General features: G+C 31.1%; 1 protein-coding gene across 1 annotated transcript in view; it reads left to right on the forward strand.

Moving 5' to 3' along the window:
• LOC115890425 (gamma-aminobutyric acid type B receptor subunit 1) overlaps window positions 1-10,215 on the forward strand; it is a 635,424-nt gene extending 625,209 nt beyond the window's left edge. The window contains exons 13-15 of the mRNA XM_030910650.1: window positions 7,634-7,858; window positions 9,532-9,669; window positions 9,965-10,215. Of these exons, the coding sequence (XP_030766510.1) occupies window positions 7,634-7,858; window positions 9,532-9,669; window positions 9,965-10,207 (606 nt within the window). The 3' untranslated portion in view covers window positions 10,208-10,215. The remainder of the gene's footprint in view (window positions 1-7,633; window positions 7,859-9,531; window positions 9,670-9,964) is intronic.
• The last annotated feature ends 6,533 nt before the right edge of the window (window positions 10,216-16,748 follow it).

A 16,748-nucleotide genomic window follows, 5' to 3' on the forward strand; every position in this document is an offset into this window, starting at 1 on the left:
ATAATAATGAACTTGAACAAACATTTAAAAATCCAACGTCACAGAAGTATTAATTTTTACGACGTGATTGACAATATAAAAAAGCAATTTTAACGCCTAGGCGTAAAAGTAAAGCATTTTTACGCGTCAAACATATAACTTCACCACGAAAAGTATTATTTTTACTCTTAATAAAACAATATACTATTACTCTTGGCTTTATTAGATAAATCATATACAATTGGTTGCACACACACTTTTTTAATATTTTTTTCTGTATTACACATGATAACTAGGGTGATTCTACTTGTTAATATCGTGCGAACTGGCGGGCAAATGGTGCATGCAGTGTTCTATCTGCTGTACCGCCGTCCGCAAAGTTCCGCGCGGTAGTTCGCTACAAGAAAAGGCGGGCGCGATCGCCAGATCACGGTAGTGTCCTCTCTTTAATTTAGTTACATGTACCGTAACTGTCCGCAACGCCTCCGCATCCGCCACCGCTCCGGTTTGCGCGCCGCTTAAAGCTCACAAAGCGTGACAAATACAGGGTGGTCCGAACTGTATTGCGGAAACTTCGGCTGCATATTCTGCAGATAAAAATAAGTAAAAAAGTTCGTATAAATGTATGTCTTAAAATGCTTAGTTTCGGAGATACAGGGTGTAGAAGTTTCATTTTTATTTCAATTTTTTCTAAATAATTTCTGAAGTAACGTCAATATCTGGATGAAAATTGGTGTCTGGGGGCCTCCAGGATACGAGAAATTTGATTTGATGTCAAAATGGCTCCTATTTGTAGGGGGCGCCACTCTACATGCCTTTTGACTGTTATGAGAGTAATAACTTGACGGTACCTGTATAAAACTACTAACTAAAAGAAATATACATTTCCATGGTCTGAAATAAAAAACACAGGTCCGTATTTAGAAAAATTAAGTTCGCCTCTGTACCTCAAAAATTATAAGCTAGGTAATTTGAAAATCTAAAAATATTATCAGATAGCCCTAATAAAGTGGCTACGAGAATGTGCATTTATTTTTATGATTTTCTTAAAAGTAACGACAGGAAAAAATAAAATTGATTTAAAAAAAATCACAAAACTCAGCAATAATTGAAATTTTTGAAACTTTTTTGATGGCATCTTAGTGAACTTCCCAAAGCGCAACTTTGCCCCAATTTAACCATGTTCGTATCTATTACGGTTACCGAGATACCAATGCTCGTACCTCGAATTTGTAGCACCCTGTATATCATAAGTTATAAGTTTTCTACAGTATACTTTAACCTAGGTTTAATGAACTATAGTTTTATATTAGAATTTAACATAATTTTATTACAAAAAAATATATGAATTTTATAGAGAGTGTAAATAAATACACAGAAAATTTATGAGGTTACAAAGTAATAAACCTGTTCTAATGTTATATTAAAGCTCGCTAAGCGTGACAAATATATTTTTTCTGTTAAAAATGTGAAATATGTGAAGAGTTTTAAACTTACTTTTATTATATTCTCTTATAATATGAAGAATATATTTCTGTATTTATTTTATATTATACATCTTGATACAGATATTCTATTATTAAATAAAAAAATTGCAACATTTTTGTCTTAAATTTTATATACAAGTGGCTCGTCATGACCAAAAAATTATGATAATTTAGCGTGAGACTATTACATCCTTGAGATTACACCACCATTTCATTGATATTTGCGAATGAACTTGAAACTTGAGTAGCACATTAAAACTCAGATTTTATATAAAAAATAGTTTAAATCGATTGAATGTCACTTCTGCTTTTTACGTTTTTTTTTCATGTTACATAAAGTTACAATAAATTCTTTTTAAAAAGGTATATCACAAGCTGATATTATAAAATACAGTATGTTCCCGGATTGTCTTTGCAAAAGAAAACACTTTTTTATTAACATTGTAACGTTTTCTTGACACAATGCAAACGGCAGCTTTTCGTCTTTGCGAGCAGTCGTAGGTTCGTTTTTTTTATTTTTTTATTAGGTGTTATAATTAATCAATAAAACAATAATTATTGGGCGCTAGGACATTCACTCAGAAATAATAGATCTCTTTACCCCAACTTAAATTTATTTATAATTAAAAAAATATTAGACAAGGACAGTAATTAATGGATGAAGTTAGGTTTTTAAAATGAATTAATATTTAAGAATAATAAGTAATCAAAATTTAAATGTGTGATAAAAAAATAGTATCACTTATTTTGTTGATCAAAAATCATTGACATTATTAATATTAAATTACGCAAAATAAAATTAAATGAGTTACCCAAACTAACGCATTTCATGAACCTTGTTGTATGCGCACATAATTCCGTAAATCACTCAAAAGTTAATTAAATAAATATGTCAAGTGACACCATCACAAAATACTTGACAATATATAAAAATTTGTTTATTTAAAATTAAGAAAATTATATTTTAATAATGAAATTCAAAAATGATATCTAATAATTACATAATTAATTACGTAATTCGTCAACAGTAAGTAAATAGATTTGAAATGATTTAACAAAAAAAAATGAAATCTGGCCTGATTATCCGGTGCAATTCCAAGCTTTGGCTCGCCCTTCTGGATGGTGTGTGGACGCTAGGTGTGGGAGCCATCTACCACAGCCTCGAACAGCCCCTTACAATACCACCAGCCATGTGGAAATCAAACATGGATCATAGATACAGGCTCTCGTACCTCAAACCACCAATCACGACATATAACTCGCCATGTAACTGGACGGTAAAACCCACAACGACACAACTTATGCACAAAATGCATTTTAGCAATTTTAGAACTTACCTCACGATGCTGAGGATTTACTCAAAAATTAAATTCATGACAGGACAACCAAAACCACGTTTAGAAAATCTGTAAAGAGATAAGGTTGAACCAAAAGAGTAAAAATATGATGAAGATCAAACTTACCACCAAAATACCCATGAAAACTTAAAATTGATTTCTTCCCCAAATGCCAGGAACCATTAGGACTACATTCCAAATGTTAATAGAATTAAAAAGTTTAAACATTTTCGGATGACTTCAGATAAGTATGTCGATGTTTAAGCCACGAAATCTGAATCAAAAATGGTGACTTCCGATAGTCAAAAAGATGCTCTAGTTCTGCGCCGACAAGGGCAAGTACGATCAACAGAGTATCCGAAATTAGTCAGAACTAATTCGGTAGGGTGTATGTTGGGTTGCCAATAATATCGCTTTATTAAAACGTTACAACATTTTGAGAAAGTTGCATTCTTCATAAAATTTTTGGCTTATTCTAAAATGGTTAATTCTGTTCTATTCGTGCTTGATATGCTCATTACGTAATATATCTATTACGTTACTATTAATCTTAGATATCCATTACTAGAATTCTTCTTTCTAGCAGTTTTCGCAGATTAAAAATAGACTAAAACATGTAAGGCGGTGATCTTATAGTTCTCACAACTAGAAAAGACAAATTGTTAAAAGTTCATGACAGACCGTTAATAGCTGTGTTATATTAAAGTACACGAAGCGTGATAAATGGATTATGTCATTTTAAGATGTGAAATATGTCAGGAGTTAAAACTCCGTATTATTATATTGTTCTATATTACCGAGAATCTTTTTATATTAACCTTTATTTTATATTTCACTTCTGGCGTCAAGAAATAAAATCAACTGCTTTTTACGTAACTTTAGGTAGTTTTTGAAAATATATAATTATTTGATGATTGTTACCCGTCAAACAATTTCATTTATAATTATTTTTTTATTTAATATAGAACTGGTGAATCATAAATAAATAAATTATGACGAGCTAAAACATTCGTTAAACACACTATATCCATAAAGTGGTCAAAACTGTAGTGAATTTAGTGAATTATTATTTTTTATTCTCAGTTAAATTTTCCTAAACACGAAAGATAACAGAGTAAATCCGCGAGGAAAAAAATATATTATCTTATACCGAGTATTTTTATGGTGTCGCCAACATCGCAATATTTAACCGTTGTTAGAAATTGAGTTATAACGTAATATAATAGCGCAAATATCTGCAAAACTGTTGAAAATTTAGGTACACTTTAAATACAAAAAAAATCATTTTTATTTCTGCATCAAAAAAGTGTGTTGCATTTAAAAAATGAGATATAGCAACTCAAATATTGCGATGTTCGTGACGCTATAAAAATACACTGTATACGATAATTTAAATTTTCCTTCGCGGATTTATTCTGTTATCTTTGGTATTTATTTAAAAAACGTAATATCTTCATAATATGGCAACATAGGTACTAGATTCAATATACAAAAAAGAAAACCCAGAAAAGATCCAGCGAGCGGTTCTAAAAATGTAAGCGAAAAAATCTTTTATTTTTTTTTAAATTTTATATTGAAAGAATTTTAGGTTATAGTAGTAGTAGTAGTAGTTTGCGAAGAGGAAATTAATCGCTCTTCATTGGCTTGGGTCCTTTTCGTCCCATTAGCCAGCTCATTATTTAGATTCCCAATCGTCTGGTTCCATTGGCCATATTGGAAATCCGGTAATTTTAGGATATTTTGAACTTATTTACGGTAAAGAGAAAATACGTTTCTTTTTTCGAGATATACCAGCTCTGGAAATATTTGCACCTATTTAAGACACTCACCCTGCACTTGAAAAAAATATTTCTTCAACATGTACAACGACGATATTGTACATCTTTGCACCAATGGGCCACCCTGTTATGCCGCAACCGCACATGCGGCATTTGGCGATCTCCGAACGCTCTTCGCCGATTTCCTGTGTATGTGGATGGGGAATTCGCAGTTCGGCGACTCGATCGGCGACGACAACGAGCGTTCGTCTCTATGTTGTTGCTATCAGAGCCCGCATGTGTGGATGGAAAGGCGAAGTCCGATCACGAGCGCTCGGTAGTTGACGAGCGCTCTGAGTTCGCTAAATGCCGCATGTGCGGTTCCGGCATTATATGACCAATACTTGTCAAAAAACTGCACACTTAGCCTTGTTTTATTACAATTTTCATAATTTATTTATATACAGGGTGAGTTTCCTACAATGTTCTCTATGGATATCTCGGAAACTAGTGAAGATAGAGGGCCGTTTAAATGGGGAAAGAATTGCAGTTTTGTGGGGTCATAATTATGCGCCAATTAGATTTTTGAAAAAGTTCATGGTTTACTAGATATTTCGAAAAAAACAAATTTCGGCTATTTTAAAAAATATCCCTAATTCCATTAAAATCTATTTTAGACAAAAAGTTTTCAGATAAATTTGTAGACAATCACATCCTTAATCAGATTGCGTCCTGATTAAGAATGTGATATACAGGGTGAGTTTCCTACGATGTTCTCTATGGGTATCTCGGAAACTACTGGAGATAGAGAGTCGGTTAAATGGGGAAAGAATTGCAGTTTTGTGGGGTCATAAATATGCGCCTTTCAGATTTTTGAAAAAGTTCATGGCTTACTAGATATTTGGAAAAAAACAAATTTGGGCTATTTTAAAATTGTTCCTAATTCCATTATAAGCTGTTTTAGACAAAAAGTTTTCAGATAAAAGTTGTAGATAATTACATTCTTAATGAGACTGTGCCCTCCGTTTTTTTCTAGAGCCTGTCATTTTTGACATATGACACAAACAACCGGTGAATGTTTAGAGAACGGGTTTCAAGACATGTTAGAAAAGTTACATTTAGTTATAGCTAATTCTGATCTTTCTTGATTAATTTCAATTTGATTGCATGGTATTCTTATTCTATTATGATTTATAAAACTTATAAGGAGTTAGAATATATTACTAAAAGGTTCTTTACAATTTACATTACACAAACTAAAACTTAAAAAATAATATCACTGCATACACTTTAAGTTATTTTAGAAAATCCGCCATTGTTTTGAGTTGCATCTTTTTAAAACTGAATTAGTACCTATTCTCATAGAAGGACCGGTGGACTTAAACTTCTTTCGTACCGCCACTCCGAGTGCCTCTCTTAATTCACAAATTCTTTTTTAAACCTTATTGTTAACCATACCGCATAAAAAAATCTAAAATGGATAAGTCAGGTAATCGAGGAGGCCCATGCAATTGGTCCACATCTTTCTATTCCTGACTTTGCATAATTATGATGTAAATAATTTTTAACATTTCTTTCATTATGAGGTTGGGAGGTCGTAATAAAAGTCATGTTGGAACCACTCTATTGATGCGGGAGTATCTATACGCTTTTCTTCATTTGAAAAATTCATATTTACAATTTTTGTTTATTTTAATTTACAAAATTTGGATGTGACAGCTTCACATTTCTGAGAGCAAAGACGATTAAACTTGTTTCCATGGCTAACTAAGTAAAATTGTTTAAAAATGATAAGAATTGGCTATAACTCTGTAATTTTTCGAAGAAAGCATATTATAGCTTATATCGTTGAAAAGCTTAAAAAATGGCACTTTTTATGAAGTCATGGCCAACTATGGTTTCCATTTAAAAAAACATATGTTTGTGTTATATGTCAAAAATGACAGGCTTTAGAAGAAAACGGAGGGCACAGTTTCATAAAGGATGTGATTATCTACAACATTTATCTGAAAACTTTTTGTCTAAAATAGCTTATAATGGAGTTAGGGACAATTTTTAAAATAGCCAAAATTTGTTTTTTTCGAAATATCTATTAAGCCATGAACTTTTTCAAAAATCTGAAAGGCGCATATTTATGACCCCACAAAACTGCAATTCTTTCCCCATTTAACCGACTCTCTATCTCCAGTAGTTTCCGAGATACCCATAGAGAGCATCGTAGGAAACTCACCCTGTATATACTCTGCCGTGGAGTCTTATGAGTTATAGTCAATTCTTATCATTTTTAAACAATTTCACTTAGTTAGCCATAACAAGTTTAATCTTCGTTGCTCTTAGAAATGTGAAACTGTGACATCCAAACTTTGTAAATTTATAAGTTATAAATCATAACAGAATAAGAATACCATACCAACTAAGTGAAATTAGGCAAGAAAGATAAGAATTGGCTATAACTCAGTTATTTTTCGAAAAAAAAACATATTATAGCTTATATCGCTGAAAAGCTTAAGAAATTAAGCTTCTTATAAATCCATGGCCAACTATGGCTTCCATTTAAAAAAAAACATATGTTTGTGTCATATTTCAAAAATGACAGTGTTCAGACAAAATCGGAGAACACAAACTCATTAGGGATGTAATTATCTATAACTTTTATCTGAAAACTTTTTGTCTAAAATAGATTATAATGGAATCAGGGACAATTTTTAAAATAGTTTTTTTTCGAAATATTTAGTAAGCCATGAACTTTTTGAAAAATCTGAAAGGCGCATATTTATGACCCCACAAAACTGCAATTCTTTTCCCATTTAATCGATTCTCTATCTTCACTAGTTTCCGAGATACCCATAGAGAACATCGTAGGAAACTCACCCTGTATAGAAAGAATAATTTTTAATTAAAAATCGAATTATTTAATGCTAATAACGCGTACAACGGTTAACGTTACCTTAAAGTTATTATTCCAACGCACTGAATGATCTCCTGATGTATACTAACAACTTTTCAGAGGGGATGAAGAAATTTATATGTTATATATAAAAGGTATATTATATTAAATTAAATTTTTTTTCAGTCCTTCGGCTTGTTTCTCGCCTACGAGACTCGATCGCTCAAAGTGAAGCAGATAAACGACTCGCAATACGTGGCGCTGACCATCTACAACGTGGTGATAATGTGCCTCATAACCGTTCCAGTTTCGCTGGTCATAACCAGCCAGCAGGACGCCAGCTTTGCCTTCGTCTCCATCGCAATCACGTTCTGCTGCTTCCTCTGTATGGCCCTCATTTTTTTGCCCAAGGTGAGACACATTTTTACGCCTTTGGTAAGCTGTTTTAATAATAAGTAGAGTGATTTTTATTTTGTCCCACTTTTAGCAGGTTTTAACTTTTTACTTTCTGGTTTATTTTCTTCTAAGGTTTTTAGCATTAAACAAGTTTATCTTTAAAAAATGATGGAAATGAGGACATATACATAAATATTTTTAATTTTATGTAATATCATTTAGTATCACTACTTTCCCACAGCTAATAAACTTGTTTAATACTCGCAGCCAAATTTCGCAGATTGATATAATCTACACATTGGTTTTTAAATGGGACACCGTATACAGGGTGAGTTTTAAATAAGTGCAAATATTTTATTAGTGGTATATTTTGATCCCAGAAACAGGTCTATGAGGGAATTTTTGGCGATTTTTTTTCAAATTTTGTGTTTTTATTTTTACATTTGAAATTGTTTTAATTTTCTATGATAAATTTAGTGAAAGGAAAAAATAGAAATAATTCCAGTAGTTCTCGAAATTTGAGCAGTTTGTTTTTAATTTTCAAAGTAAAATAGGTCGGTTAGGCTGTAGCTATTTTGGACATATTTCGAAAACAATAAAGAGAATTATATTATTTTAATTGATATCTATCAACCCTGAAAATATTTGCACTTATTTAAGACTCACCCTATATATTAGAAGACCATGTACCGGGTGACCAACTAAGAATGAACGCCGGCTGTATCTGAGAAACTACTTATCGTATAACTTAATAATAAAGTATATCGATCAAGAGAAAGCCTGGAAATTATTTTCAACTTCGAAAAATGTCCGCTAGGGGACGCATCTATGATGGCCAATCAGAAAAAAAAATAGATTATACGGTATCTAGATTTTAAGTATTGCTATTGTAATCTGCGAAATATGTAATTTTTATTTAATAGAAAAAAAAATAGATATTACGCTTTTGAATACAATAATAAATAACAAGTTGTTTTATATACAGTTAAATAGAGCACAAAATTTCCAAAATATCAGCGTAAACCGCAGCTCTCTATCTTGTCTCTAACCGGAGATATTAAGAGGACAAATTATATTAGGCTGCCGCCCAAGATTATAAGGTCTAAAACTTATAGTAGTAGGCTAGAAAAACAAAAAGAGGTAAATTGGTTACGTCAAAATATCAAGACGTATATTTTAGTTTCATTTTAACGCTATTTAATTGTTCCATCCATGTTCGTTCTTGATTATAGATATTATAGATTATTAAGGTTAAACTTGACCTGCTATTTAGAAACATAACCGGTTATTTATGTTTCTATGCAATAGCGCAATAATATCTGTTATGATGTCAAACAGCGCCCTCTAACTACCGAGAAAATCTATGGAAACAACATTTTTACTGGAAATTATTAGGAAAGAAAAGCTCCTTAAAACGAGCCTTAGTTTGTTTAAATCGGCTAACCTAAATCAGAGTTATCCTTATTTTAGTAAAAGTTTAGTAAAAGAAAGTTTAACCTTCCCCACCACTTTATTTTACAAGATAGACTTTTCCCCATAATATAAGAAGACACATTTCCCCTTGATTTTTACTTTTATAATTTTTTACTAATTATTTAATATTGATATTGTGATTTTTGCTTCATCATAAATTATTATTATATTTGCTTTTATTATTGAATTTTTAGTTTAATTACAACATTTTTAAGGTAATTGCCGTAGTTAGTCAATCAAGCGATAAGGCTGAAAGTAAATACAATCCTGACGAGAGGCCATCGAAAGAAGACGAAGAAAGATACCAGAAGTTACTGTCAGATAATGAAGAACTACAACGATTAATTGCACAGGTAATTAAGCGTTCTTTGATAACCTTTGAAAACCAAACCTAGAAAATACGTTCTCACACTTTGTATTAATTTTCAGTCAAATTGAACAAAATTAAAACTAGCACTAACTATTTAGTATATGCATACTATCACTATATGTTATGGTCTTATTGTTATTCTGTACTAATCAGCTTCATTGAAAACATGTTCTCACATTTATTATTCATTTTGTAAAACTGAAAATGCTGAATATCTGAAAAAATACATTTTACAGAGAAATTACCATTAATTTAGTAATGTGGCTTTATGTTCGTAGAAAGAAGAACGAATTAAAGTACTCAGACACCGATTGCAAGAGCGTCAAAAGGGATCAGGCAGCAGCAAAACGATAGCAACCAATTCCGGTATACTGACCCAAGGTAAGGACACGCTGATAGTAGCTGACTTCATTACCGATGCTGGCACGTCGGACTCAGCTTTTGGAGGGTGTATTTCAGTCATCACCAGGTCGTCTAGGTGTAGTCAATCTGATATCGAGTTTAGTGATAGTTATCTGTAAATATTTGTTTGTATTATATGTAACTATAGTCTACCTAAAAAGAAAATATATAATTTTGACAGCCGACAGTTTTAAAAAATACACTAAACCATATATAGAGAACCTAATGGTCTGGAAAGCTCTATTTCAAGTTTCCTATTTGAATAACATTAATTTAGTTATTAATTTGAATTTAATCTATCAAGTGAAACATAACTCAAGAAATGGTGATTCAAGATTCCGTCTCTAACGCGTCTTTTTATTCAATGATTGTGAGAGAAACTAAAAATTAAAAAAAATCAATAGTTTAAAACACTGAAAAGAAACACTTTTTATAACCTGTGCAATCATTCCCCGTTTATTTTGTAAAATAAGATAAGTTAAATCTCAAAAAGGAAACGTATAACAGAACTTTTTCAGAACAGCTGATAACCCTATACTAAGGGCTGGCAAAGGTTAGTTTTAGGTCGAGATTTCCGTATGTAAGAAGAGTACAATGCATTTATAATGTACTGAACAAAGAGAGAACAGTAAAAACGTTGCCAAATCTATGAAATAAACCGAGAAATTGTGCACATTGCTAAGAGACTAGGAAAGGGATATAGCAGATTCGTCGCGGTCGACCCAATCAGTCACCAGTCAGTTCTTAAAATTCTAAGGATGGTTGTGCATCATGCATTCAGCTTCATGATTTAATTACGTCTCGTGGTACTTTATTTGATTATTTATTAACGAGTCGTTGTAATTTTCCCTATAGGCTTTGTGCATTCTCCGCCGGTGCTGCCACCATCGGAGAATATCGTAAACAACTTGTACTTACAAATAGACGGGTTTAAATAGCGAGAATACGAAAAATTTATTATTTAATTACTCTAAAAGTGTTGAAAATTTTAATTTTTATATTATATATATATTTATACTTTATATCGTTATAGAGAAAAATTGACACCGTAACGATATCCTTGTAATTCCATTTCAGATGCTCACAAACATATCTAATGATTTTATCTAGTTATCTCTTCGAAAAAGAAAGTCTTTTAAAAATAAGCGGTTTGCGATAGTGATTTTACTTTACCTATAGGGAACGGCGTACCGGAGAAATGTGGCAACGCCGCAACAGTACACCGTCGCATTTCTCTCACTCCGACTTAATAAGATCCCTATGCGATTTACTTCCACACATGTACCTAAATATCGACCCAAAAGTAAGAGTTGCTAGCACGGTATAATATTACGAGTACCTACATGGCAAATTTGACATTATTTTGTAAAATTTCCTAAACATTCGACTCTTTCAAATGATATACGTAATAATTATGCAATTATATTATTTGTCAATTTTTCAAAGGCTATAAAAAACGAGTATTTATCAATTACGCACATTCCTACAATCTCTATGAACATACACGTATATCGATATGGTAATTTTAAGTATTAGAAATAATCAAGCATTATACCTCATATAATTATAATAAACCTAACAACCTTCTTAAGCACTGAATTTCGTCGACCTAACTGAAACAAAGAATTAGAAATAATTGTAGACGTGCAAAAGAAAAATTTGTATATATTAATTATACGCACATTAATGGTTAACTTATCCCTTATTATAATTACGTCAATTACCCCTAAAATTAATATTTTTTAAGATACCTTTACCCAAAATTAATGTGTTAAGTGTTAAGATATTTTTTTATAGCCAATATACACCGTTTCCTACATTTTTCTACCATTGCCATGATTGCATGTAAAAATGACGCTAAATGTTAGTTAAAGCAGCTTGATATCAGGTTGACTGCAGCTGTCTAAACGCAGCTTAAAATCAGTGTTCGGCGGGTATTAGACTATAACATTTCTTTGTCAAAGATCTTTTATAAAAGACATTTTTTTAAAAATTTGACAGTGCTAATATATAATATTTTATAAAATCACACATATTACACTGTCGAATTCTTCATAAAATATATTTTAAATAAAATCTTTGAGACAAAGAAATTTGATAGTGTAATAGTAGTCTTGTTATATTAGTAAAATTATAAACATTTGTTAATTCACAGTTTAAAATTTTGGTTGTATACATAGACATGTATAAGAAATAGACTAACCATATAAACTCACCGGCAAAAAAAACCGGCCACTAAAAACTAGACTCAATTTCAAAGTTGGATTTTTCGCGAACCACTCACTAGATTTGGTGATTTTTTTGTTTAGATTTTAAATTAATATTCCTTCTTAACGGATGCTACGTCAGCAATTTTTATTCCGAATTTATTTTGAGCATATACAGAGCACAACAATAAGACGTTTTTCGCCCGAATTTTGTAACACCCTGTAGGGTGCAGCAGCGGTAGTAGCTATAGCTAAATTAAATCACATTGTATCCTCATCTTTTGTGAGCATTTTATTTTTTTAATCACCACATTATCTCTTTTTGTATTGGAGATATGATGTTTTAAAACGAACGTATCGGAAAAATGCTTCGCAGGCAGAAAGTTTTATCTATAAATAAGCAAGGCGACGACATAGGCGAAAACGGATTTATGAATATTTTCAATATGACAACATCGGTTGTCAAATTAAAAAATGCCATTATCTGTAACGGATGTTGCTCGTATTGTGGCTTTAATTGAGGATGGGCGAACTCAACGTTATGACTCCGAAACCCTGGGTATATTTCGAGCAACAGTCCAGGATGCCTGGAATCGGTATATGGAAACGGGAAAATTTCACCAGGCGAGTGGACACTAAATATTAATCCCTTAAAATTTCTTTACATAATTATTAATTTTCATGTTTTAGTTAGTTTTCAGATTAAACTTACCTACGTTCTGATGTTTGATTTGTTTTTAAAGCCTTTTTCGATGCGTTTGTTTTAAAACAGCGTATCTCCAATACAAACAGAGATAATCAAAATATGACAAAAAAAATCAAAATATGAGGCTGTTGTAGCCTCAAAAAATATGAGGCTACAATGTAATTTGATTTAGCAATAGCTACTACAGCTGCTGCACCCTACAGGGTGTGACAAAATACGGGCAAAAAACTTCGTCTTATTGTTGTGCCCTGTATATGCTCAAAATAAATTCGGAATAAAAATTGCTGACGTAGCATCCGTTAAGAAGGAATTAATTTACAATTTAAAAAATAAGTCATCAAAATCTAATGAGTGGTTTGCGAAAAATCCAAGTTTGAAATTTGGACTAGTTTTTAGTGGCCGGTTTTTTTGCCGGTGAGTGTATATTGATTTTTATTTTGACCAGCATATACAAGCAAAATGTAAACAAATTATTTAACTTTTCCTTTTTTCACAATTAATGTTCCACAAATTATAAACTTTTTACTTCCCAACGCTCAATTTTTTTTCAACAACACCAACAACAATTTTTTTTCAACGTTTAAGACTACAAACAATAGTCTCCCAACGTTCAAGATCAGATTTTTCATCAAAAAAACATACTAGGTGAAACTTGAAAATGTATGCAAAGGTATACAAAGCACAAATTACCAATCCTTAGCTTGTCAAAAAAAATTATACAAACATTTTTAAAAAATAATTGGCAAAGTAGATTTTTTCTGTTTGCATTTGGGTTGTATATCTTCGGTGCCTTTCCTTTTACTATAAGCTTTGTCTATTTATATTGAGCTTGTACATAACCAAAATTTAACGTTTTCTTACTTATATATACTTAGATTATAAATATTTTTTTTTTTTGTAAATGGAATGAGTAATTAGAATATTTCTCTAATAAGACCTATAAAATAAGAATAAATTATTTTTAGGAAATATTTTTAATTTTGTCACATCTATTGGTCAGTTAGATGTATATTTTCAGACATTTGGTTTTTATTCTACTAAAGTAGCAATACATCGATTTATATTATTATTATAACACTTCCATAAAATTGTTTACTTCTAAATTCTGGCTTTAGATTTTAATAGTAGAGTAGTGGTAGTAAAAAACCTGTAGTAGTTTTAGATTGTACTAAATTAGTAGAACCCAATCTCGTTATAACATAACCGTCAAAAGAAAAATATCATTATCTCCCAAGATACTCGTGTTCTATAAATATCAAGCTTTATTTTGTTATAGAAGTGTGTATCACACAATTTTAGCAAGCTAAGAAAGTATTGTACAATAATGAAGAATGTTTGGTTCTGGTTTATTTTTAATTTTAGATTTTTTTATTTAAATTTAAGTTTATGACAAGCTTTATTCATATTTCTATAGTTTTAGTGACAAAAATAACAATCGTTCTATATATCTCCTATTATTTCAAAACTAGCAAAGACAACTAATGTTAGAATCTATTTTTGTTTAAACGCAAGCAGCTTATATATAACTTGCTTGTTTTATTAGCTACTTTTGGTTAAAGAAAAAAATATCAGCAATCATCATAGCTAGTTAATGTATATTAAGGGCAATTAGGCATTTTACTGTAGAAAAATGTTAACTTAAAGTCAGAAACTTTATTTAATAATACGTTTAGAGAAAGATAATAACTCTAGAAATATAGCCACATAACCTACATATTTAAACAGTAAACTATTTTTTATTTTGTGTATTTTTTAGTTTCTAAATAATTCTTTTGAAGTACTATCATTTACATTACTTTTATACACTTAAAATTAAAATAATTTAAGTAGTTTAGTTTATTTCTTGAAAAAATCGTTAGTATTTGCACACTGAAATTAAAAAAAAACATGTTAACATGTTTTCTAAAATACCATAGCGTAGAATCCAAAACTGTTAACCCAGCCTGTTAACGACTTTTAAAAAAATTGTCTAACCTGTAAAAATGCTTCAAATTTTCTGGGGGTCTTTTTCTAACTGTCATTAGAAACAAAACACAAAATGAATGAAGAAAAACTCTTTGAAATATCTGTCACTATTAAAACTTTCTGATACTGACTCACATAATTATAAAATAAAACTTAATTAAATTCACAATTACCACCTAATGAAGTAAGACCAAAGAGCTTAAAATATTTTTATATGAAATATGTATTTTAATAAGAGTTATGTTGTAAACCCGACACACCCGACACAAATGTATAGAAATTAGTTAGTCTGCTTAGTTTCTATACTCTATTACCAAGCGAAGTCTTTGGTCGGTGTTTACATGTACATCTTATTGTGCTGAATATGACGAATGTATACGTACGAAGAGTACGGTCAATACCCTCACTGACCGTACTCTTCGTACACACGAAAATCGGCACCTAACGCCAGAAATGCTGACCCGGTATACTTCTAGGTCTTGGTTCTATACCAAGGCTAAAAAAATACACAAATTCATTATAAGAAACACAATTTCTAATTTTAATGTTCTTTTACTTGTTCATCAACTAGAATATGATCAAAATGTCTATTAGGGAATAAATGACATAAAAAGTGATTCATATTCAAATAAATTATGCACCCACCCAAAAAAATGCGAGCACTACATAACAATATACAGGGTGGTCCGAACTGTATTCCGGAAACTTTGGCAGCATATTCTGCAGATGTTATAAATGTATGTTCAAAATGCTTAGTTTCATGGTAGAAGTTTCATTTTACTGTTTTTTCCAATTCCTGAAGTAAAGTCAATATTTGACGAGGTTGGTAAAATTGGTTTTTGATGGTTATTATTTGATTTTGATGTCATTGGCGGCCTTGGCGCCACCTGGCTATTTTTAACAGGTTTGAAGAGTAATAACTTTTCGTCCGTACCTGTATAGAACTACTGAGTAAAAAAATATACATTTACGACGTTTTTTACGTAAAAAATGTCTCTTGATAAAAACCGCTACGACTAATGGTTTTCGAGATATTTGGAATCGAAATTATTAATACCTGTCATCATTGACATTAATTAAACATGTTGACTAAATAGTTATTAAACTGCAATCATAAATTCGAAATATTTTTGTGCCAAAATTTCAACAGAAACTGTTTTATCATCATTTTTTGCAGAAAAATTTATGATTTAAAAAAAAATAATTTTCAAATTTATTATTTCAGAGAAATAACTATCTACTCAATGTGTTTATTTTTCGTCAATAATGACATGTATTGACTATTTCCATTCTAAATATCTTAAGAACGGTTGCTCGTAGCGATTTTTACAAAGAGATATTTTTTACGTAAAAAGTCACAGAGATGTATAATTTTTTGCCCGGTAGTTTTATACAGGTACGGACAAAAATTTATTAAGCTTCAAAACGGTTAAAACATATGTAGGTGGCGCCCTCTACCAGTAGGAGTCATATTGACATCAAAATCAAATTTCTCATGCCAAAAAACTCCCAGACACCAATTTTCATCCAAATATTGACATTACTTCAGAAATTATTTAGAAAAACTCGAAATAAAAATGAAACTTCTACACCCTGTATCTACGAAACTAAGCATTTTAGGACCTACATTTATACGAACTTTTTTATCTGAGGAATATGCTGCCGAAGTTTCCAGAATACAATTCGGACCACCCTGTATAGTTCATATCAAATAAACTTTTAGTCACGTGATTAAGCTTGGCCGGCACAGCGTTGTCCACTTTTACATATTTTCTTTTAATC

This window comes from Sitophilus oryzae, unplaced genomic scaffold, assembly GCF_002938485.1.
Source record: "Sitophilus oryzae breed Bouriz unplaced genomic scaffold, Soryzae_2.0 scaffold_864_pilon_pilon, whole genome shotgun sequence".
Classification (NCBI taxonomy): Eukaryota; Metazoa; Arthropoda; class Insecta; order Coleoptera; family Curculionidae; genus Sitophilus; species Sitophilus oryzae.